The sequence below is a fragment of the Euprymna scolopes genome, chromosome 11 (genome assembly GCF_053919585.1).
Source record: "Euprymna scolopes isolate OS-2025 chromosome 11, ASM5391958v1, whole genome shotgun sequence".
NCBI lineage: Eukaryota > Metazoa > Mollusca > Cephalopoda > Sepiida > Sepiolidae > Euprymna > Euprymna scolopes.
In genome coordinates, this window is record NC_136492.1 from 77,656,666 (window position 1) to 77,683,497 (window position 26,832).

Consider the following 26,832-nt stretch of genomic DNA (forward strand, 5'->3'; position numbering starts at 1 on the left):
GCGTCATGAGTAAGTTGCTAGAATCTGTGTTAAATACAGAAGTAATCAAACATCTCAACAAAAATAACCTTCTTAGTGACACTCAATATGGTTTCCGTTCTGCTAGATCTACAGCAGATGTCCTTACAGTTATATCGCATAGGATCAGCAAATCTCTCGACGGTGGCAATCTTTCTAGGGCAATTGCTCTTGACATATCTAAAGCCTTTGATAGGGTATGGCATAAAGGTTTACTTCATAAGATCGCTAGCTATGGTATAGCTGGAAAAGTCTTCTCAATTATTAAATCATTTCTTTCTGATAGGTTCATAAGAGTAGTAGTTGAGGGGCAAAAATCAGAAGCTCACAGTATTAATGCCGGTGTCCCTCAGGGATCCATCCTGGGCCCAACTCTTTTCCTGATCTACATTAATGATCTTCCAAATCATATCCTTACATCATTTGTAGACATTTATGCTGACGACACTACCATTTATGGTAGCACATCTAAGACAGTAAACGACCAAGTTCTCTCCAATTCTCTCTCCTCTGATCTTGAGCACGTAGTACAATGGGGAAAGGAGTGGCTGGTTACTTTTAATGCATCTAAAACCAAGCTTCTCTCTTTACATCATCACATTCTAATTCACATTTGTCATCAATTGAAATGAATGGCTCTCGTCTTCAGGAGGCCTCAAGTTTTGACAAGCTTCTGGGCTTGACCATTACTCCTGATCTTAAATGGAACACGTATATCAAATCTGTTGCCAAGGCCGCTGGAAAAATGGTGGGATCTTTCTATCGATCCAGTAGATATCTCACTGCTGATGCAATTCTCTACCTATATAAGAGCCAGGTACGTCCAAGGATGGAATACTGTTGCCACATCTGGGCAGGAGCTGCTAGAAAGGACTTGTCCTGCCTTGATAGAGTTCAAAATAGACTTCGTAGCCTCGTAGGAGATGTCCTTTTCTCCTCCTTGCAACCTCTATCTCACAGAAGAGATGTTGCGAGTTTGTCTCTGATGTATCGTTATTTTCATGGAAAGTGTTCAACTGAGCTTCAATCTATGGTCCCCCCTCGCCAAACTTTCACAAGAAACACTCGTCTAGCTGTAAACACTATCAATAATTTCCCCCACTCTTTATCTGTGCCTAAACCTAAACGTAGATTCCATGAACAAAGCTTCTTTCTTAGAACTGCACGCCTGTGGAATTGTCTTCCGTTTTCCTGCTTTCCGGCTGACTACAATATGGTTGTGTTCAAGTCTAAAGTAAATAAGTTCTTGATGAGCCGTTCCATATAAGTTATTAAATTTACCAAATTTTCATTACTAATGATTACTATATTGACCAATTTCTACTGTACACTCTTTAACCCTTATCCTTGAGTGGCCTCTGGGCCTTGATAATGTGGTGATGCCTTTGTAAAAAAAAAAAAAAAAAAAAAAAAAAAAAAAAAAAAAAAACATCACATTCCAAAAATTACATTAATTGATAAAGTAGTTTTATTCTTATAAAGAAAATCATTTTTAAGTAATTAATGGGAATTTGTAGGCATTATAGCATATATTGCAAGTTTGGATTATTGTGTTATCTCCCTTTGTTTTTTTAAAGCTTTTCAAAATCGCGGGCAAAACAATCACTTCTCAGATACTCATAAAATTTGATTTTCTTATTTAAAAATAAAACTACTTGATCAATTTAGGTGATTTTTGGAAGATGATATTAATTTGTCACAGATGCATATATCGTACAGACTTTTTTTTTATTTTTCTTAATATGGGGGGATTCTGGACAAGAACCAGTTTTCACCAAATTTTTTCAAGATTCAAAAGATACAGTAAATAATAAGCTGACACTTGAAAATCAAATAAGCCATCATGAAACAGCAGCAGAGAAATGAGAATCAAATCTGAAAAGAAACAAAAAGCAAAAAATTAAAATAAAAAAATAAAACATAATCCATACAAATATATTTTTTATAATTATTGAAATATATTGCTTTCAAAATCTCCCCCCCCCAAAAAAAAATGAAATCGTTCATTAAAAACCAAGAATTTTTACACTAAATATATTACAATGATTTTGATTATTTTAAATGTTATAAACTAATGTACCAGCTGTGTGTGTGTGTGTGTGTGTGTGTGTGTGTGTGTGATTATCGAAAATCTTTCTTCTTGGCGAGTTAACAAGGAAACCCAAAAGATGTGAAACATTTTGGGAAAAATAAAACTGTAAATGAGGAATTAATAAAAAAATGTGATGTTCATTCTTCGGTAAATGTTTACTTTAGGGTCGTAACTATTTCTAAAAACATTAACTTTATAAAAATCTTTTTTATATCACTGAAAAACTAGATATAGAACCAACAACATTAGTGCCCTTCATTAACGCAACCATTAACTCTAAATCTGGGTTTGGTACAATTCATACTCCCAATTTAATCCAACCATTGATCCTAAGTCCAGGTTTTGTACAATTAAATCCCAAGTCCGGGTTTGATAATATTTGGTTCCTTCATTAAATAAAGCACAATAACCACCCTAGACTTAAAGTTAGTAGTTGAGTCAGTGATGGTTAGCAATTGTACAGATTTGACGTTCGGTTCTGTGGCGATATAATTGACTTTTACCAAATTAAAATTAACGTTGCCAATGAATATTATTGACAACATACAGTTTTAGACGTTAAGGTAACTATTTACGCACTTTTCAACCATTTTTTAATTGCATGAAAAGAGTTTTACGTCATACCAAGGGAGGTTATACGGATATTTTTAGAGTTGCTCCCCTTGTTGCAATAATTTTTTTATTTAATGGGCATAATATTTGTTGAAATCATTTTGCTCTGTACCCAAATTTGTGATAACATTGTGATATTAATACAAACATTAGAAAAATAATGATTTCATGAGAATAACTATTAACTTGATCAATAATGGTAAGAAAAAAAAAGGATGTTAGACATCATTCACGACATTTAACCCAACTGTAAATTATTAGTAGTAGTAGTAGAAGTAGAATGAGGAGTACTATGGATTGAACAACACATTTTTTTTAAATACTGTTCGTATTTAGAATTCAACCTAATTAATACAAAAAATACAGTAAAATATTAATTCACGGAATCAAAAATTTATGTATATTGATTCAGTAGTTTTATTTTTAACTAAGGAAATCAAATTTTATGAGTATCCGAGAAGTAACTGTCTTGCCTGCCATTTTGAAAGCAATGTCAAAAAACAAAGGGAGATAACTCAACAATAATTTAGGTTAGTAAGCCGACGAGTTCCTATTACTCGCTTAAAAATTATTTTCTTTATAAAAATAAAACTACTTGACCAATTACGTGATTTTTGAAATATGATATTTCTATTCTTTGACAGGTACATACATCATAAAACTTTTTCAATGCTTCTACAGAATTGGGACAAGACTTTGTAGTTGATAAATGGAGTTTTTACATAAAAAAACAATGGTTTCAACTGATTTTTTTTGTCAATTCTAATATATTACAATGGTAGCTTCCAAATTATGCAATGAAAATTACTTGAATATTACTGAATTATTAAAATAAAAACAACTTTAATCATGTTAGTCAGTGAAAAATTTTTTTGTTTCAATCAAAACGGAAAATTACCTCCCTTTTGAACTCTCCTGTGCCTTACATTCATTCTCATCAAATTCTATTTTTTATTTTCTTTAATAAATAATTTTCCACCTTATCGATTTTTGTAATTTTTAGATACAATCATCTGAAAAATACGAGGAATACGTAGATACCATTGTTTACATGCAAAATTCAGTATTACGCTTTCCAAAATTTTGGCCCAGTGTAGAAGCGGCTCTTTTTCTGTAATTTTGTTTGACTTCCTTTTTTTTTTTTTTTCGAATTAGATTAAATTCTAAATAAGAATCAAAAATACTTCTTCAATTTTCAAGATTTTTCTTTTATATATTTCTATTTAACAAGAGGTATTGCTAGTGTGACATAAGAGGTTACTGCGAATCAAAGGCTAGATTTATAAGGCCATCATAAGTGGGGATTCACGCAGCGAAATATTTGCTCACAATACATTTAAATTTCTACATGTTGGTACAGTCAAGCAAACAGGTACAGGGAGGAAATTCCAAAGGCAAGCAGTTCAAGGGAAGAAAGTGTTAGCATAGAAAAATTTCTAGCATCTCGGGCCTTCTACAGTGAAGAGGTGAGAGTTTGCTGCTTGTTGTGTTGGTCGGGGATATTTGCATTGAAGATCACAAGTGCAGCAAATTTGCCAGTGTACATTTAAGCATTTCTAAAACAAGCACAGGTATGCAACATTACGGTACTGAGATAGGAGCTGAAGCTTGGTAGACGGTGTAGGATCTATTAGATTAGAGATTCTTTTTTGGAAGCTGTCTAAAGAGATATTAGTGGTTGGTGCACTAAACCAGATGTTGTAAAAATACTCCATGCATGGGTAAATGGTGGCTTTGTAGAGATATAGGATACTGGCAGGTGTGAGAAGTTTTCTAGTCCGATAGAGGGAGCCTACTTTCCTTGCAGCAAGTTTGGCAACATCCAATCTATGTTACCTGTGAATGTTAAGCAGAGGAGTTTGAATGTTGTACTTTCAGGCAGGGTGTTATTAGCCATGGCGATCAGTGGTTGGAAAGGTTTCTGATGATTGTTAAAAGAAAAGAGTTTTGTCTCAGTATTAAATGTAACCATGCATTTTGTCCACTACAGACTGGGGGTTATTTTTTAAGGTTTCAGACATTGCCTTAGATATGTACGCAGTTGTTTTGGCACACATGCCAAGAATAGAGTATGGTGTTATCAGCAAATATACCCATCTTTGACACAATTGCATCAGGGAAGTCGTTTATGAAAAGCAGAAATAATAAATGTTCAAGAATTGATCCCGGGAGCACAGCTGCATTAAAGCCATGTTTTTTTAGATGCTTTCAGGACTGCCAGCAACCACTGTAAAAGAGTAATAAAAAATGCAAGAGATCTATATGCCCAGTCTGTTAAATCCAAGGTAGCTGATCAGCGGCTTGGTTCCCACCAGTTTTGGCAAATAACAAATAGGATCCTGAACAGAAGTGTGCGTTCTATCCCAACCATTATCAATGGACCAGAGGTCATCTTGTCAGCGTCAGACAAGGCCAAACTATTTGAAAAGAACTTTGCAGCTAATTCTACCCTATGCGACGAAGGCCATCAACTCCCCATATTTCCTCCTATAACACAGAACAAGCTAGGTAACATACAAATATCCGTGCATGAGGTTGCCGAGCTAATAAAAAACCTAGATTCCAGTAAAGCAACTGGCCCTGATGGCATCCCAATTATAGTGTTAAAAAAGCTTCAACCAGAACTTGCTCCCATACTTACGAAACTATTTAAGCGCTGCCTTAAGGAGAAGTGCTTTCTGACTCCCTGGAAGACCTCATCAGTTTGCCCTGTATTTAAGAATTCAGGTGATAAGTCATCTCCCTCTCAATACAGACCAATAAGTCTCCTGTGTGTTATGAGTAAGTTGCTGGAATTAATATTAAATAGAGAAATAGTCAACCACCTCAGCAGGAATAACCTTCTTAGTGACACACAATATGGTTTCCGCTCTGCAAGATCTACCGCAGATGTGCTGACGGTTATATCCCACAGGATTAGTGAATCTCTTGACAAAGGCTTTCTTTCTAGGGCAATTGCTCTTGACATATCAAAGGCCTTCGACAAGGTATGGCATAAGGGTCTACTTCACAAGATTTCCAGCTACAGTATAACTGGAAATGTTTTCTCAATCATTAAATCATTTCTCTCCGATAGGCTCATAAGAGTAGTGGTAGATGGACAAAAATCGGAGGCCTGCAATATAAATGCTGGAGTCCCTCAGGGGTCAATCCTGGGCCCAACTCTCTTCCTGATCTACATCAATGACCTCCCTAAACACATACTTAAATCATTCGTTGACATCTATGCTGATGACACGACCATCTACGGCAACACATCAAAGGCTGTAAATGACAAAGTTCTCTCTGATTCTCTCTTCTCTGATCTCGAGCGCGTGGTTCAGTGGGGGAAGATGTGGCTAGTTACCTTTAATGCATCCAAAACCAAACTCCTATCCTTACATCATCAACGCTCTGATCCCCAGCTGGCATCAATTGTGATGGATGGCCCTCGTCTGGGTGAGGCCCCGTGTTTTGACAAGCTTCTGGGTTTGACCTTTACTCCTGATCTGAAATGGAACACGTACATCAAGTCTGTTGCCAAGGTCGCTGGAAAGATGGTGGGATCCTTCTACCGCTCCAGAAGATATCTCACTACTGATGCAATTCTCTATCTATATAAAAGCCAAGTACGTCCAAGGATGGAATACTGTTGTCATATCTGGGCAGGAGCTGCCAAAAACAGCCTATCATGCCTTGACAGAGTACAAAATAGACTTCGTGGTTTAGTGGGGGATGCCCTTTTCTCTACCCGTTGCGAGCTTATCCTTGTTTTATCGTTATTTTCATGGCAGGTGCTCGTCTGAACTCCAATCCCTGGTCCCCCCTCGCCAATCTTTCACGAAAAACACCCGTCTAGCTGAATCCACTGTGAAAAATTTCTCCCACTCTATATCTGTGCCTAAATCAAAACGCGGATTCCATGAACAAAGCTTCTTTCTTAGAACTGCACGCCTGTGGAACTTCCCTCCGGACTACAACTTGGATGTCTTCAAGTCTAATGTTAACAAATTCCTAATGAACCGCCCCCTTAAGTAAACACTTCATCAAATCTCCACACTAACGTAATGTACTTGCAATAACCCTTATCCCTGAGTGGCTTCCAGGCCTTGATAAGTGGTGATCACTGTGTAAAAAAAAAAAAAAAAATGTCTTTCTGGATCTTTCTTTTGACTATGAAGAATATGATTATATTAAATAATTATCCAATAATCCAATATAAATTAATTTTCATTAAAATACATTTATGCCAAACTGTCAAATGTTTTAGATATATCAAGCATTGTGCCTTAGCTTCCCCTGCCTTATCCAGTGCATGATATATGCATTCAGAGATGACTGTTAGAATATACATAGTAGAACAGGCTTGCCTGAATTTATATTGATGGTCAGAAAAGAATGCTGTATTTACGAGGTGGTGGGCTATCACTAAATTGATTAATGATTCCAAGATTTTAGTGAAGATCAGGAAGAGACTGATGGGGTAATAATTTTATGGGTCAGTTCTTTCAAGAGTATTTTTGAAAATTGTATTCAGTTTTATACAAGTGTTTAACTTGAAATAATTTCTTATTTAATTTTTCAACTAATGTTTAACCAACACAATTCAGCATGGAAATGGCTTTTCAGAATTTCTTGCAGAGTGTGTGGGATTATTTTATATTAATTTTTTTTTTTTTTTTTTTCAATAATCTGAGGATTTGATTTTCATTGAAACCAATAATAAAGAAAAAATTACTGAGTTGTGTAGAAATCCTATAGAAATATCAACTATGGGGGGGGGGTGATTGTACATTAAATTTACATAGCCGACTGAACCCCCTGTTCAAAGTTTGGTATTTGGAACTTTCTTGACTGGAGCAATTTCGTTTCGGTCAATTTGGGCTTTTGTATTGTCTATTACTATTATGTTATGTTATTTTATTTACCTTAAAAAATGAAACCATAATAAGAAAAGTGTTTTTAGTACACTATTTTGTGAGGTGAATACATATGAACACCCTAAAAGACTTATTAAGAAAGAAGTTGAACCCCCCCCCCCCAAAAAAAAAACAATCATTTTAGAATAGGACATCAGTATATGAATTTAATATAAAATGATTCCCCATTTCCGAGGTGTTCTAGGGTCTTAGGGCAGTTAACAAAAGTTTTTTACCACTCTCACACCGTCAATGTAGAGGTCCCTAGATGTCGGAAAACCTTTTCCTCAAATAATTTCTTCCTTTGAATTGATAAACTTTGGGTTTCCCTCCCTGTCTCCTGCTTCCCTGACTGTATTAATTTGCAGAAATTTAAATGTAATGTAAACAGACATCTTGCTGCTGAACTCCCTGCATAGTACCTCTGTAGACATGATCGCAAATAGTAGCCCCTTACGTCCACTTGTTTGGGGTGAATAATGAATAATAAAAATTTTTGTAAAATAAGCCCGTGTGTCTGCTAGTTAAGGTTAGGTTTAAGTTAAAGAACTGTAATGAATGTTTTAAAAAATAATTTACTGGAATATTTTGAAAGATAATTTACTAGGGAGAAAGAATGGTTTGAAAATAAAATTCATTAGGCAAGGTGAAATGCAGTTATATCACCACATATCTGATAGAAAGTTGATCTTGATGGTTTTGTTGCCAAAGAAAGAATTATCACACACAAAATTGATTTAATATCAGTAAGGGAAAACAATATAAAATATGGAATAAGTGAAATTAAATTGACTTAGTCAAGAAAGTTCAGTTCTTGTCTATAATTCCCCCTTGATTAAAAAACAATATATATGGATAATGTACCCATGATGAAACAAAAATATCATACTCCAAAAATCACATCAATTAATGAAGTAGTTTTATTTTTTAATAAAAAGTAAAAATTTATCAGTAGTCAAAGAGTGATTATCTTGCCCGTCATTTTGAAGAGCTTAAACAAAGGGAGATAATTCATACTTATTAGATTTATGTTGAAATGCCTACAAATTCCCATCAATTGTTTAAAAATAATTTTCTTTATAAAAATAAAACTAATTAATCAATTTATGCAATTTTTGGAATATATTTTCATTTCGTCACAGATACCATACAGATTTTTTTTTATGTTTCTGATTTTTTAGATAAGAATTGATTATTCGGACTCCTGTTCCCTTCTCGGGTGTAATTTTCAAAATATTTTAGGCAATGTAACCTTCGCCATTCTTCAAGTGTATCTTGTTGAATTCAGGAATATTTCTGGCAGACTCAGGAATCTTTCTGTCGAACTTGGAAATTTGCACTGAATTTCTAACGGAAACCTTTATTTAATTCACATGACTGGGTAAAAGTCCTAAGCAATTCGTAATTGTATTTTTTGAGTTGCGTCCAAAATTCTTACTAAAATAATCCACAAGGACCTGTGGTGTAGTGGACAAAGTACTTGGTAAAATTCACTTGTAAGTTACATTCTTCTAGAGGCTGAAGGTTCAATGTTCAGTATGAGTGACACTAAAAAAAATACAATTGCGAATTACTTAGGACTTTTACTCCTGATAGAACAAATGCATGTTATCCTCATGGATTAAATAAAGGATTCTATTCAAAATTCATAATAGATTTCAGAGTTCAGTAAGATAAACTTGAAGGTCAAAGGTTATATCGACCAAAACATTGTGAAAATAACATTCAAGATTAGAACAATATCCTGAAGAATTCAAATACTTTACTTTACTTTTTAATAAATACAGGAGGAATTCTGGGAAAAAACTGAAAATTCAATAGACCCTGAAATTAGTGATTGTTTATATATTTTTTCTACTTGAAATGTTGGTATTTAATGAATAGTATTCTGAAGAATTAAAAACAAAAACAAAAATCAGTCTGAGGAATAGAGAGAAGATATTCAAAAAGGAGAAGAAGAAAAATAAATGTCTGTTGTCACCTTGTGGCACAAGGAATGCATATTCAGAATAACTGCTGAAGGAGTAGCCAAGCGAGAAATGGTAGGTCAACATAATCGTATGCCTTCAAGGAGAAGGAAAGAAGAAAAAACATTTTAATAATAAGAAGAAAACATCTGTCATACATATAACATCAATCGATGACCAATTTTTCATGATCGAAATAAATATTGGGACATTATTTAAATCTTTAAGAAGCTTTAAATTCAATAATGAAAATTACTAAATGTTTTATGGATAGTGTGCATATATATGTATGTGATAGATAGAGCAATTAAAGAAATATAAAAAAAATGATAAAAATAAAATTGAATAAATTACAATATTTAATGATCCATCAAATTCAAATAAGGATTTATAACTAAAAAAAATCCTTAATCCATGGATTTTCTTCAATGAAAAGAGCATATCTTTGAAGTCCATGGATTAAGGATTTTTCTTCAGTGCAGTTAGACTAGCACCCACCCCAACCCAGGAATCGGATCTAAAACCATCTAGTTGATGGTCAGCAGTTCTATTTTTAAGCCATGGCATCAGTGTTTTGTAAATCATACTGAAATGTCTTTATATAAACATTGACCGCCACTTTTAAAGTGTACCATTTGTTTATTTACAAAGAGCTTTGCATTACACAAAGTAAGTAGAAGTAAACAGCAGGCGATAAAATTTAAAGTGCTCTACCACAGAAAGGGGGGTGGGGGTTATATAAAGATTTAGAAATCCATTCTTAACATGAAGAGAGTGGCATTGTTAACTATTCTGTACTGTTACTTTATTTTTTTCCATGAGTAAGTAAACATGATGTCTGAAAAGGTCAATCATGTATTTATTTTCAAGCAGTAATTTGCCGATAAATGATTGGGGAAGCAGGGGGCGTTATTATTTTATTTACACTAAAAGAACATTTATCTGTAGAAGACTGCTGGAAAACTGTTTCTGTGGTACCAGTTTTCAAGAATTCTGGTGAAAGAACTGACCCATTAAATTATCGCCCCATTAGCTCCCTTCTGATTTTCGTTAAAATTTTTGAGTCCATAATTAATCAAGGTCGAGTCCATCACCTTACAACTGCTAAACTTCTGACCAACCAACAATATGGATTTAGACAAGCCCGTTCCACATCAGATATCCTAACTGTAATCTCTGAACATATATACCATTCACTGGACAAAGCAGGGGAGGGTAGAGCGGTTGCCCTAGATATATCTAAGGCTTTTGACAGGGTATGACACGATGATCTTCTCAGGAAAATCAGATCATATGGTATCACTGGAAGTATACATAACTTAAGTAAATCCTTCTAAAATAAAAGAAGAATGCAGGTTGTCCTCAATGGTCATACATCTAAACAATATAATATAAATGCAGGAGTACCTCAGGGGTCTATCCTTGAATCTTTATTATTCCTAATATTCATAAATGACCTCCTTGATAAAATTCTCTCTGAGATGAGTATATTTACTGATGACACCATGCTCAATAACAGGCACAAGGGGAAAACAAATAAACACATATCTAAGGAAATGGCAGAAACATGAGAGGAAGATAATCTGTAGTGGAATGGGAAAAAAAATGGATGGTCACATTCAATGCTGCCAAGACTAAACTTGTTTCCTTCAATAATTACAAGAAACCTTCTCTTCCACCAATAGCAAAAAACACATTATATGAAAGTACTTCTTTTAAACTCCTCGGTCTAATGTTCAAAGGGAATATGAGTTGGAACAGATACATTGAGAGCATTGCCAAGGCTGCTGCGAAGAAGGTGGGCTGTCTTTATCGTGCTAGAAAACTACTTACACCTGAAAGTATCCTGTACCTCTACAAGGCCACCATTTGCCCATGTATAGAGTACTGTTGTTACATTTGGGCTGGTGCATCTGCTACTAGTCTCTCCTGGACAGGATTCAAAAGAGAGTTGCCAACCTGATAGGTCTTGAACTGTCATCTAAGCTTCAGCCTCTGTCCCATTGATGAAGTGTTGCATCCCTCTGTCTGTTCTACAAATATCTTAATGGTAAATGCTCTGACAAACTACAAGCACTTGTACCCTCTCAACGTAAATACCCCCGACAAACCCGACAAGCAGCCAAATCCACCCCTACACAGTAGAGATCCTTAGGTGTAAGGAAGCCTTCTACTCCAATAGTTTCTTTCCCAGAACTGCTAGACTTTGGAACTCCCTTCCGGGATTCTTCTTTCCCAACTGTACTGATATGCAGAAGTTAAAGTGTAATGTGAACAGACATCTTGCTGCTCATCTCCCTTCATAATATCCCTGCAACTTATGTCCCCGATAGTAGCCCCCTACTTCAAAGTGGCACTGTGTCTTGTTTGGGGTGAAAATAGAATTTAAAAAATTAAATTAAAATAAAATAAAAAAATAAATAAAAAAGGTATTACCAAAATACTGAAAACTGAAAGATATAATTTTTGAATTAAACAACTTAAATTTAGAAATTACTTGCCATATAAAGAATTTATTAAAATTAATGGACGGTAATGTAATTGAATAAAAGCAGTTTACATTTATAAAATTGAGAAATTGAAGAAAAAAAAAAAAATTAAAAAAAAAAAAGAACATCAATAAAAGAAGATATATAACATAACGGTTAATTTCCATGTGAATGTGTTTTAAAAACATTGAAGGACGCTAAGGGGAAAAGATTGTCTGGTGAGGTCAGAAGGTTAGATGGGTTAAAAACCCATGGGAACAGAAGTGAGAGGCGTGCGAATCCCATGAAAGTGACAAGAGATTTTCTAATTAATGTAGAATGCAGCTTGTTGCAAGTACTAGCAGTGATGCAAAAATGGGTTCTTAAAATGGAATAATTAAAACAAACCACAGTTGTTTCACTTTTTTCTCCTCTTTTTGTTGAATCGATTTAAATGAGACCTGGATAAATTAACAGATTGTCTAGTTAAAAAAAAAAAAACATTTTGGGGATAATTTCAAAGCAACAATGATTCATTTTTTAGTTTCATTCAGTCAGAAGAAGCAATTTCATTTGATATTTCAGTATAACAGTTTCCAAGCGTGGAAAACAAATCCTCATCACGACTCATATACATTAAACCAATTGTCACCAACTGGAAAATTTTTCATGATCTAAATAAAAACTTCGGACATTATTTCAATTTTTATGAAGCTTTAATTTCAATAATGAAAAGTAGCCAAAAGTGTTATAGATATATTATATACTAGCAGCTGTGCCGCATCGGCACACACAACGGCGAGTCAAACACAAAATCGAGTACACTCAACATCATCTTACCATCAACGCTTACTTTGTTAACTCAGAGTATGGGAACTTTCCATATGCACAAAACAAAATCACTGAAAAAAACAAAAATACCCTAACTAAGGGTAAAGATAATGAATAAACGTTGGATAAAATGATGGTTAAAGTTATTACAAACTTGCCAAGATTCAAACCTGGAATTGTCTGACCCGTAGTCAGATGCATTAGTCCTGTCCGTATGCCGAAAGATGTTACCGCGACTGTATACAGACAGTGCTAAATTCTGTTGACATAGGCAGGTAACTTTTTCAACATTTGCATGAAACGGCCCAAAAACCCTTATTTCTGGCTTTTTGTGTGACTCAGCGTTGTTCGTTACGAACCATATATAGATAAGGACAATCTAGAGACTCACACATTTCAGGGAAAAAAATAATTTTTCAATTCAGTGCATCCGTTCAAAAGTTTTATTGGTATATATACACACACACACACATAAATAAATAAACAAACATTTAGAATTTTATTAATAGCATAGATAATAGATAGCACAATTAAAGAAATAGGGAAAATAGATGATAAAAATAAAATTGAATAAATTACAATATTTATTGATCAATCAAATTCAAATAAGGAATAATAATAAAGAACAATCGTTAATCCATGGATTTTCTTGGATGAAAAGAACATATCTTTGAAATCTATGGGTTAAAGATTTTTTTTTCGTTATTATATATTTTATTTATTGATATAATTCCTTGTTTGAATTTAATGAATCAATAAATATTGTAATTTATTCAATTTTATTTATATCATTTATTTTTCATATTTCTTTTATATATATATTCTGTAGAAATATATTTTAAGAAGCTCAATGTAATTACAGAGCAATATAGAGAATAAATGAAAAAAAGTTATATTCCAAAATTCGTGATGTTGACCATCTTATAATTTATTCCTTTAATTCAGTTGACATACAATTCTTGACAGTATCTGTTTTATATATATATATATATATATATATATCCATGATACTTTTTGGTACAGTAAGAACCCAACTTGACTTGAGTGTTTCTGATTACAATTTATAGAACAGAAATGGCCAATTCATTGCCAAACAGTTAATTAGTATCAACATTAAATGGAACAATTTTTTTCACTTTTTCCAAAACTTGAGGTTAAGGTAAATTAACATTCTATCCGTCCATATTAAAAATTATTATTTGTACTCACTGCAAGTTCTCACAAAGCCATTATCAAAGATTACTCACTAACAATAAATCTTCTCATATTGCCAGTACTTTTTTCTCTTTCACTAACTTTTGTAAATGTCTTTGCATTATCACATTAGCCGCTTTTTGACTTCTTTCTGGTAATGACCTTCAATGGAATTTCGGTGGCAACAAGCCTCCCCAAGGTTTCAGTCCTCTTCGCACTTACCAAGTGGAGACCTGGTTAGTGCTTTCTCTCCTCGGTCTTTCCAACCTCCTTGAGTCTTCACAACTATTTACTACGGTGCCTGTCTATGCCAACATCACCTATTTTTTTTGGGGGGGGGGGGGTAATTAATTTACAATTTTGTGGTTTTAGCTTTCTGGGTTCCATGTTGCGTTCCTCTCTACCTTTTTGCTTTACCTCTGTTGCAGTTTCCATATGGCCAGTTAACATTTGCAACTTACGTGGGTTAGTTTCTGCATTCAAAGGTTTTCCTTAAGATTTTAGCTGTTTTCAGCATTATGGTTTGTTGAAGTCTCAGTTTATCCCTTGAGTTCTATTTTTTCTAGCATTTTTTTTCCCCCCTAATTCTTTGGGACTGTTGCTAGTCTTCCTACAATTATTATTATTATCATTATTATTTTTCATCTTATTTCCAACTTTTTCCATCTGCTACCATTTCGCTCGAGCTGCCTACCAGTATCAGGTTGTCATCAACTGATCCTCTCCATATTTGAAGTGGCCTACGATATGGCTTTGGGCCATTGATATTAATGTGGAACAGATTTTAGAGCATTTCGAATGACTAATGGTAGGCGATGAAAATGTTCTAGTGGAAACGTTATGGTGTGGCATACTATACTTTATTATGGAGAGTTTTACAATGTAACCGGCAATTTTCTCCATCTGATTTGCACTGTAGCCAGGACTGTGTCATTTTCCTGTTTCGTCATTGATCACATCTCACTACCATACAAATTCAAGGAATATTTTAGATTACTTGTGTCATGGTAGACTTTTTTAATTTTTTTTTTTTTTTTTTTTTTTTTTTTTACTAAAAACACAATAACAGTTGTTCTATTTGATTTATTTTTGTAAATTTTGTAAATATTACTATTTTCGACATGACAATTAAGTACGTAATATTGTTTTTGCTTAGAACGATATACTAAAAAAATGGTTTTGCCGACTGGCGACTACTCGCACCAATTTTTTTATGTGGATTAGGGAACGTCTGCCTTGACACCGTGTAGCCGTCTGCGTAGCAGCAACCAAAATTAAAATTCAGATTCAAATCGTAACTTAAACAAAAATTTGTTGTTTTTTTTAATATTATTATTATTTAATTATTATTATTTTATTTTATAAATTAGCATAAATACATTTGAAAAATAAACAAAATTCAATGTATCCCATTATTAAACAAATATTTTAATCTTTACAAAATCCCTATTTTCACCCACACAAAAAAAGTTTTAATAGCTGCAACAAATTTTCATTGTGAACAAAAACAAATCGTGGCAAATAAAATGATGCTGTTTGTTTTTCCTTCTCAGCTGATGTTTTGTGTAAACAACATCAGAAACGATGTCGACAGGGTGACAGATTATAGGATTAAATCCACTTACCCAAATCCTTCAATGATCAACGACTTAAGACTTATGCTTTTAGTTTTCTTTGACTTAAAGACCGAATAAATCTGCGGCATTTTCATGATCATGCCCATCGCTGTGACAAACAAACTGAGAAAATCACATAAAACCTGAACGAACGTTGCCGCCATGTTGATCAAAAACAGCAAAGCTAGCAGAAATTAAAAACGCAGCAAAGGTTTTTTTTGTTTTTTTTTTTTTACGAATATTTCAGAATGTCAAATTGGATTATTTTTGCTTTTAGATTCTAACTTTAAAATATGTATGCATAATTTTAAAAGTCAATTGATACATAAATATTATTATATTTTTTAATGTTAAGTATTTGTTTTTTTTATCTTTATTTATTTATTTATTTATTGTACAATAATCACCAGCCAGCCACGTCTTTTAATTTCATTAAGTCACAGGACATTCCAGCAACTAACGTGAAGAGTGGGGAACTGTCGGCCGCATCCAAAGACTCAAGTATAAGTCCAATCATATTTAAGCTATCTCCCTTCTCTTATCATTATATTTCTCAATACTAGGACTTATACTTGGGTATGTTGTGGACCAGGATATAAATACCCTAAACTCGCTACAAGAAAAAATAATGAAACGAATTGAATGAAGGAAACAAAGAACTCAAATGCTGGAATAAAATAAACATGTCGTTTATTTCTGTTGAGAAATGAAAGTCTTGGATGTACACGTGTTCATTCAGCCGTTGACGACTACGCGCGTGGAAGGAAAGGGGAATGCAATAGAGAAACACAAAGTGGCAAGCCGGCCTGTAGAAAGAAAGGGTTAAGCTCAGTAGAGCGTCGCACACATATCTGTTTTGATGGACCAAAGCCGAAGAGGAGAGAGTGAGAAAGTCAATCCAGTTCATGGAGAGAGAAGCGTATAAAGTGTGCGTGCGCTTATCCCACATTACAGTAGCAGGGAAAGTGACATTAAGGCGCGCGGGCGGTTCGTCGACTCCACAGGTTTTGTTGACTTTTATACTGGGGTCAGTGTTCTGACTGCGCATGTCTGGCTTTCACTTTAAAGGAAGTGACGTCACAGCTCGGGTGTGTGTGTGTGTGTGTGTGCACGTTAGCATGTGTGTGTGTATGCGCATGAATGTGAGTGTGTGTATGAGGATGTGTATATGCGTGTGTGTGTGCGTATGTGCATGCGTACGTGTGGGTGTGTATATGTGAAGAAAAACATGTTCGAACAGGTATTTGAGGCGTACAATCAAAGACTTAGCTTCACATCAGCCCAGCTGAGGATTTTCCCTTGCCACCAAAGCTAGTAGAGTATTGACGAAAATTTCTGGGGGTGTCGCCAAAACTCGTCTTTTTGGGAAACGATTGGGGTAAAAAAATGAGAAAATAATGTCATGCAACAACACAAAGAGAAATAAAAGGTAATTAATTGAAACCCTGTAAATTGTTAGAATTATAAATGTTTATTTAAAGAAAAAGGTGGCTGGTTGCTTTGAATTCCCAAAAGCTTGTAAAATAAAATTTACTAAGTAACAAATAGAAAAAAAAAGGGAGAAAAAATCAAAGACAAAAGGCATTCAATATAAAAGGGAAAAAAGGCAACTGGGCAAAAATTCACATTAAAATGGTCTCTCAAAAGGGAGACTTTTCAAAATATATAAAATGTTCTTAATATCAAAGGCTTACTTGAAGTCTGAATGAAAAAGAGAATAAACATTTCAAAACAGGGAGTCCTTTAAGACGTGTTTTTTCACAAATAAAACCAACCTTCAAAGGTTTTTTTAAAATGTCTCTCTCGCCCGAAATAGGGTTCCAAACAAATGGTCCACTCTCCTTTTCATGAAGGGTTTTCAGTGTCTCTCTCTCTCTCTCTCCTTATTCCTCCTTTCTTCGGAGTAAGCAGTTTACTCAAAAATTCCGACACTGTTCTTATAGTTGGGCTCTCTACCCAACATTTAAATAAAATTAAATTTATCGACGGCACATCGAATGTTCTTCTTTGAAAGGGAGGTGCCTACAAACACTTCAATACATTCCTTTTAAAAAAAGCACTCCACTGTCAGAAAAGGAGAAAAAATATACAAAATACGTTGCCGAAAAACGGTCAGCAACGGAGTCTAAAGGATGCTTCTTCCAAGATGGCCAACCTCCAAACTGATTTTTTTTTTAAAGGGCACATAAAACGGGGCACTGTGGCGTTGCGAGAAGTTCCACAAGGATCGTGATTGGCCAATAGCCAAGGGCAAAAAGGAGGAAGAACAGACAGGTCGTTTCAAATTGGGAGAGAGATAGAGAAAGAGAGAGAGAGGTAAAGAGGGAGATGGGGCGAGAGAGAAGCGCACACACTCACAGGTCAGTTAAACGGCTGACTACTAGATACGTGTATCAGGCAAAAAGGTGAAGGGAGTCACAAAGCCAGCGAATCAGTCGCTCAAGGCAGCCCATCTCCCACCCCACTTGCACTGTGTGATGGCGACAAGAATCTTTAAAGTAAAATTTCGGAAAGTATAGGCCATTGTTTAGATAACTTACCCTGTTGACTGAGGTATGGCTTTGGTCTTGTGCAGTTCTAGGAAGTCCACCCTCCTATGCTTTGCCATCTCTCGTTGAAACAAGGGTTAGTTTATGGCTGGTCACCTTAGGCACTCTTACTGGGGAATACCAACAATACTGCCCAGTCATTTTTAGCTGGCCAGAGTGCTCTTCCTTTTGGACACCGGTGGATGAGTCCCTTAACCTTCTGGTGTCGTCGGGGGAAGAATACTGCATTATTTCATGCAGCATGTCTTGGGTAAGAATAGCTTGGTGGCGTCCATCTCTCTCCAGGTTCCAAGCACATACACCTTCTGGTATTACCAAATGGTCACCCATTTTAGTATTAACCAGATTCATTATCGTTTAACTTTGGTGATTTAACGGGAACGTGTGTGTCAATGTGATCATGCCGTATACCAAAAACATAGCAGAGATTCAAAAGTCTATTTGGTAGACTTGGTCCTTAGTCTAAAGCATCCCTGGTAGTGTAGAGAACGTCGTTGGGAGCTAGAACAGTAGGTGAATATCATCGAGGGGTGGGGTATGTTCGCAAATATTCTGCACCAGTGGGAGTTGGCTCCCTTTTAAAAATGTAAACTCTTACTCAACGTCAATAAAACAAGACTAGCAGTCAGCCATCTTGGTCTTATTTGTTTTGTCTTATTTTCCCAATAAAAACATAACAAAATAGAGTAGCAGTATTTTTTTGGTGTCTGTACCTGTTGCTTCACTAGGGAAGAGATAAAAAAAAAAAATTATCACACATGGCAGTATGGTTCTGGAACAATTTTGTCCATGCAACCCAACACGATTCTGAACAACTCCGTTGATTCAAACCTGAACACCTCTAACGATTCAAGCACCCACTAGCTTTGGCTACATAAATGATAACTCAAACACAGCCAACAGTGAGAAACCCAATTTGCCATACGAATCTATGTCAGTCACAGTATGGTGTTACGACACAAACTCCTTGTGGGCAAACTAAATCTGGGCAGGGCTACTAGCATTTTGGCAAACAACATATGATACAGTCATGAATTAGTTAAATATAGCTACTGCTTATACACACAGTCTGACGATTTCACTAACAAAAAAGTTTGCATGCATACAGAATAAACAACACTTTATTTAAATAAAGGTGATCTATTTAAGTATGGATAGACTCTATCATTACTTTTGATATTGTCTTATGATATGAGGTACATTATATTTCATAAATGGTTGCTAGAGAAGTGTCTTTAGAGGATAGTGTATAAGTAAATGATCTATCTGCTTTTGATAACAGCCTGTGCAGTTATCTGCTATGATAACAGAAAGTAATCAGGGAGTAATATCTCCCCTGATAGCTATATATATAGCAAACACATGGAGGTGACCATTTGCTTTTTCTCTGGGTCTTAGCAATGAGCTGGAAGGGCATATTTTCCCATTTTACAGGTAGGTGGAAACTAGGTTTGTTTCCAGTATTTATAAAATAAAATGTGCCTTATTTTAATGTTCTATATCAACGAAATAGCCAGAAATATAAAATTATGTGCTTACAAATATAAACGGAACCTCACACACTATGCACTAGTCATATACAGAAACACTTTATCCACAGTTTTAGCTTTACAAAGTGAACTCTCCTCAAAACTGATTTTTCTCTTCCACACCGCAAATGCATCAAAAGTGCTGTAATCCTTCGCACATCATCATCTATATATATATAAATGGCAAAATGTATGTGCACATTTTTTGCATGTCCGGCACAGGCTTTTTTTTTAGGGGGGGAGGGGTTCTCTGCCGGCTTACTATTTCTTGCAACTTTTTATATACCGTCTAGATCATAATATCTAAGATTTGCGAATACGCGTTGCATCTAGATTTATTTACATCGACTTTTACAAAATTCTTGCTATTTCAGCTACCCTCATGTGTGTTCAGCTTTTTCATATAAAAGCGAAACTAATCTGTAGCGAAGGTGTGGTTCCCAGCTTTTGATCAATTTGGGGAAACCTCTTATATCAGACAACTGCTATTCAGTTGGACACTCCCTTTTTATAGGAATCTGGCCCCCCCCCCAATATCTTGAGGAAACAAACAACCAAAGTTGGGGAAAGAAAACAAAAAAACTGCCTCGCAGCAAAAGTTAACTGCGGGATATGTTTGACCTCATTAAATTTGCACACCTGTCAATTAAGTTTTAATTGTTAAATTAAAACACTCTTCTGTTGTTCTGCCATTGTGGGTGAACGGGTAACATGTCAGGATTTTTTCCCACCTTCATCTCAAGGTTCCGGGTTCAATCCTACTTACCTACCAAAACTGTTTTTTTTTTCTTTTACCACACGAGCGACACCAGGCACCTTAACATTGTTTTTTTTTTGTTTGTTTTTTCCGATTTTTTAAAAAGTTTAACATTTTTATTTTATTTTACTTTGTCCATTTTGTTTTTATCTACCCCCCCCCTAACACACACACACCTCTAAACACCCCGGGCAATGCCAGGCACCCCCACTAGTCTATAATACAAATCTCATATGTCTGTTTAACTGTATATATGTATGTTAGTGTGTCTACCTAAAACTTTCGACAGAGGCGATGGATTTTCATGAGATCAGTATCGTTTTGAAGCTCAAACCTTCGGGTGACAAATATCAAAAAATTAGCCAAAAACATTTATTCCACCACCCTTAACTGGGCACTTTTCTACAGGGAGGGGATCGGTTTCTTCGCCGATATTTTCGAAAGTCATCGCCTTTTTTCGATTGCCTAGCCTTAATTTAAACCTATGTCACTTCCAGTTTGGTGATGAGCGCAACAGCAAAGACGTCACGTTTTTTTTTTCACATTCTTTTCCTCCTTCACGGTATGGGTTCGAGCCTACCTGCCTACTAACCGTTTTTTTTTTTTTGCTCAACACACACCTCCAAAAACCCAGGCAACGCCTGGCACCCAGGCTAGTCTAACCCTTAGTTTTTGGTCTTATTCCATAAGCAAACATCTGACAAAAACTATACTCAAACAATGCATGAAAAATACTCTCATCCCGGTGAAAATATTACTCTTTTCGGTAGCCATGATTTCACCCATATTTCGTTTTTTTTTCTTTTTCATTTCCTTTCTTTCACCCCTTTTTCCCATTTTAATGTCTCTATATTACGTGCTACATTAGCTTTTTTTTCATTTTTCAAATAGTTACACGTGTCCAAAACATCCCATTGTGTGTGTGTGTTTTTTTTTCTGGCGTATTTGCCGTTATTTTAATAAATTTCAAATCTTCACTTTTCCTGAAGACATCTGTTAACTGAAATGAAACCGACAAAGCTATCGTTTTTGATAAATTTTTCCTGTTTTAATTTGTTTTTCCTTTTTCTTTTTTTCACACCTCCTGCTTCTATGGCATTTCATTTTATTATTATTTATCCTCACGCACACACACACACACACACACACACACACACACACACACACACACACACACACATAGAGAGAGAAAGACTCACATATAACACACGCACACACACATATATATATATATATATATATATATATATATATAGAGAGAGAGAGAGAGAGAGAGACTGTTTCGCTGTATCACAGCTCTTTAGTGTGGCTAGACCAGCACCTATCCAAACCCGAGATTGAATCAATAACCATAAAGTCAATAGTCAGAAGCTCTAATAAATAGGTCACAGGAGATATGCACCAACCCTAAGTTCTAGTGGTTCCACTTTTAACTTTGTCTATTGCCCGGGGTGTAGTAATGTAACCAGACACTCCCTGGTCCCTGGAAATCACCACTTTAGTGTCTAAAGCACACAAAATGTGTACGACTCTAAATCTGTGTGGCAATACCTTTCACACATTGACTGTCCATTCGTTGGCAGGCATTGTAGTTGAATTCTTCCTTTGTAACAGGTTTGTTTTTTTTGTGAATATGCCACCCCTCTCTACTGCAATGAAGCTTTGGTTGCTGGTGTTGGTGCTGGAAATACCTATATTTTCAAATCAACAGGCAATTGGCAGTTAATGAAAACTCAGAGATCATTTTCTTATCAACAAAAATAATTATTTGCATAAAATAATTTCAGATATAGTTTGTGCAAAAAAATGTTAAACGATTTAGGTTTTCTCTCAGATTTAAGAAGAACAAACTAATGCTTTGAGATGTAGGCTTTCCAACTTAATTTTTTAAATAAAACAAGTAAAGCATGCATAGTCCCCCGTGAGTGAACAATGAACGAGGCATAAAAAAATGACTAAGTCCATCATTTGCCCCCTCCCCCCATTTAGCCCCAAAAGTCTCCAGGGGACGTCAAATCCTGGTGAAAATGAACAAACGGTGCAGTTTTAGACCTTAACATATGTAAATTTGAGTTCTGCACCATACAAAAAAAGAAATGACTAAGTCCATCATTTGCCCCCCGCCCATTTAGCCCCAAAAGTCCCCAAGGCCTTAACATATTTAAATTTGAGTTCAGCACCATGCAAAACTGCTAAATAGACATACACAGAAAATTTTGGACAAATATGGTAAAATAGTCCCAAAAATGAAGTATTTTTATTAGCTCTAAAGAGCCATGAGGTACATCCAAGAGTTATCGTGAATTATAGACAAACAAAATGATATAGAAATCAGTTAGTTACAACTTTTCAGAAAGTTTTATAAAAATCCAAGGCATCAGTTTTTTTAATAAGCACAAAGTGTCAATTTTAACCATTTTAACTCGAAAGGAACTCCCACTGGGGCAACTGGAATTTTCCCAGAAAATCCTTCTGTTACTTTTTTACCCACATCATGTTTAATGTTTGTGCAAAATTTTTAAAAATTCCAAGGCATAGTTATTGAGAAAAGTACAGACAGAGGAACGGACAAACGGACAAGGGTGAATTTACAGGTCCACCCTCTTTTTGTCAGGGGACCAACAAACTAATGTTTTTGGATGCAGACTTTCCAACTTAATTTGATTTCACTGCAAGTTCAAGACAAGGCTTATGTTTTTGTCTATCTACTCAGCTGGTCATAGTAAGAATCTTCCTTTCAACTTTGCTCTTTCAAGGATATCTAGGAGGAGACAGCCCAAAGCTGATGTGTGCTGTTTCGAAACGGCAAGCGAAGCCTCTCCTATTTGCTAAAATACATGGTTTTTATGAATTCATGATTTCTCTCCCTCACATGAGATTACCATTTTCCTTTGTTCTCTTTTTCTTTCTTGTCCTCTTCCGATATCTTTATCTCTCTCTCCTCTTCTTCTAAAAGCTCTTTTTGTTTTCTTAACAAATTATCCCTTATGTTTCTGAATTTTTGAGATGAGGATTAGTCATTTGTATTATTTGAAATTTTTGGACTAGTGTTCTCACCTTGAGTGCTATTTTCACAATGTCGATGTAATCTCCAACCTTTTTCAAGTGTATCTTGTTGAACTTGGGAATGTATCTGTCAAACTTGAGAATTTGGATGGATTTCAAACAGAACCCTTTATTTACTTCACGGGGTAATATGTTCTCATTCCATCAGCCATGAATGGATATAGGTCCTAAGTAATTTGCAATTGTATTTTCAGTCGCCCAAACTGAGAATGTAACCTTCAACTTTCAGGAGAATATCACTTTTACGACTGATTTTTCCAAGTACTCAAACCACTGCATCAAGAGTCTTTGCAAACAGTTCTAGTATGAATTTTGGGAGCCTTAAATCTATTTTATTTCTAATTGTAAATATCACTATTTATTACTAATTATTATTACTGTACATTACTATATATATATATATATATATATATATATATATATATATATATATATATATATATATATGTATTAATTATTTTAATTGTTTACTTGTACATTACTATATATATATATATATATATATATATATATATATATATATATATATATATATATATATATATATATGTATTAATTATTTTAATTGTTTACTTATCATGTATCTATTATCTATTATTTATAATTAACGGTTCTCATATCATGTTAAATTCTATACTAGGTCTACTTAGTAATTGATTATTCCCCAGCATATGTGCTGTTTCTTTGAGTCATCTTATGCTCCACCATTCTTCTGTGTCAATCATTTTTAATTCGTTCCATAATGGTAGATAGTTTCCCTTTTCCCTCCAGATATGATCATCTATACCCGACTTTTCAATCTCTCCACATATTACGGCTTTTTGGTGTTCTTCTAACAATACTTTTAGTGGTCATCTTTCAACTTTGTATAGTTTTCCATACACACAGGTCTTAACCATGATTTTTTTCCCACACAAGCTGTTTCCGGAGAGTTGAATCAATTCTGAATATTGTTTTGATGCCATATGGATTACATATTCTTTGAATGTATGATTGTGAAAATGGCACTGAAGATGAGAACAGTAACCCGAAGATTCCAAATAATACAAAAATACCCCTTATCAGCTATTTGAGTGGTATGCTCTACCCCCTCGCTTTACTCAAAACAGATATGACAATTGTCCTTTTTGTTTGCTTTCTTAACCCATTACCAAAACTAGACTTTGTTTTTAAATTCTTTTTCAACATAAGATAAATAAATTATTACTGTGATTCCCACAAGACATTAGTCACACATTTTGTCCCCAACTGTCAGTTCTACCTTATTGAGATTTATGTTTTTCTGATATGCAGAAATTTGGGAATTCTTACCAAGTGTCAACCACATCAGACTCATCGGGCTACCCAGCAAGGTAGCTTGATGCCACCTGGAATTAGAAATAGTGTTACATCTTGAAAAAAAATTTGAAAAAAGAATTCACATTTGAAATCAATTCAGACTAGTGGCCTGATGATGCTGGATTTCAAAAGAAATCACAGCTGAAACATGTATGCACATATGTAGCCAATGATATTTATATAAATATAGAAAATTAAACAACAATACAGATCTACTTGTTATTGAGCACTATTTCATAAACACTGGAGTTTCATTGGATTAATATCTAGGAAGCCACGCCCATATATATATATAATGTGTATTTTACAGATGCCTTATGCGCTCATTATCTCAGGTGGTTCGGCAATGTATTGTGTGCCGCCTCTTGCATAAATTGCATAACATATCAGCATATCCCAGGCACTAAAGAACATGGTAGAGTGAGGAAAACCTAGGAAAGGTGCATAAGAAGTGATATAACTGCATTGGATCGAATGGCGATATTGTATGATGTTACCCACTGGAGTCTGTGACACTCGCAGCACCCGAAATACCAAACCAGATGAAGGATGAAGATTAATACACACACACACACACACACACACACACACACACACACACACACACACACACACACACATGCATACATGCACATAAACACACACATATGTAATGTGCATCTATAGTGGAGTGTAATAATGCGATAGAGTGTATTACTTTAGTTTTGCCATCTTGGATCATTTTGGTAAACAACTGTAATTCTTATTTTATTGTATATATATACAAAGAGAGAGAGAGAGAGAGAGAGAGAGAGAGATAGTGATGCTGATTACCTAGATGACACCTCGTTAGTTGCTGCTACCACTGCTATTACTGCTGCAGCATCCCTACTTTATCTCAATACACACACACACACACACACACACACACACACACACACACACACACACACACACACACACACACTGTTCAACAATCGTGCATACACAGTGGAATGATGAATCAGAGAAAGCGTTGGATGAGGAGAAGGAGATGAAGGAGAAGGAGGATAGTATGGAATGCAGCAAGTGTTACTATGACAACAGACACAAAACAACTAAAGCCTGGAACTGGTGAGCTGCACGAGGTTGTTTCAAAGTGAAAGTGAACTGAAAAGTAATTGACCATCCTCATCTCTACTCAAACTCTATTCTGTAAAATTTAAATGTGGTCGTTAAGAAGGATTGAAAAAGGAAGGTTGGCCGAAACTGTTTTTTTTTTAAAGAAATCTCATTGCCAAACTTTCAGTTTACGATTGTCCATGAGTGACTATATTTCATAGATATATAAATACGCTCCTCTATGAGTTGAGCACTCTGGTGAAAGAAATGGCAGTTTCTACTTAGCATAACGCAATACTCTTATGTAACAAGAGTTGAGTTATCAGCATAAAACCTATAAACAAATGAATGAATTCAGTTAAGTAATATAATTTCTGAACTACTGCTGCTGAATCCGGCAGTTGACAAGATTCAGCAGCAGTAGTTCAAACAGTCCTTTTCAGGGCTAACTACACAAACTATAATTGTGATTCAAACAGCCCTTTTCAGGGCTAACTTTCAACACACTACCTTAATGCAATACTCACTTCATTCTCCACTACCGTCTGCCTTCTGAGATTATTGGAATGCAACATACAAAATATTATTTCCTTGTTCCATAATTTTTTGTATGTTGTATTCCTTGTTTTTGAAATATATAAATTCTGAATAAAATTATGTAGAATTACAACATTTATTGTTTGATGAAGAAGCACAGAAATTAGGAACCCGTGACTTCTGAAAAATTCACAACAGTGTAGTAAATAATGGGCCATCGACAATTCCCCCACTATCCAACAATCATGAGGTTGTTTGCTCAGCAACCGAGAAGGCTAAC

The 26,832-nt window shown here is 35.0% G+C and overlaps 1 protein-coding gene across 1 annotated transcript in view; it reads right to left on the reverse strand.

Annotated features, from left to right (window-relative positions):
- LOC145287921 (solute carrier family 66 member 3-like) overlaps positions 1-17,063 on the reverse strand; it is a 30,978-nt gene extending 13,915 nt beyond the window's left edge. Inside the window, exons 1-3 of the mRNA XM_080135870.1 lie at positions 15,706-17,063; positions 9,602-9,684; positions 1,821-1,893 (exon numbers count right to left, since the gene is read on the reverse strand). Of these exons, the coding sequence (XP_079991996.1) occupies positions 1,821-1,893; positions 9,602-9,684; positions 15,706-15,860 (311 nt within the window). The 5' untranslated portion in view covers positions 15,861-17,063. The remainder of the gene's footprint in view (positions 1-1,820; positions 1,894-9,601; positions 9,685-15,705) is intronic.
- Between the last annotated feature and the right edge of the window lie 9,769 nt (positions 17,064-26,832).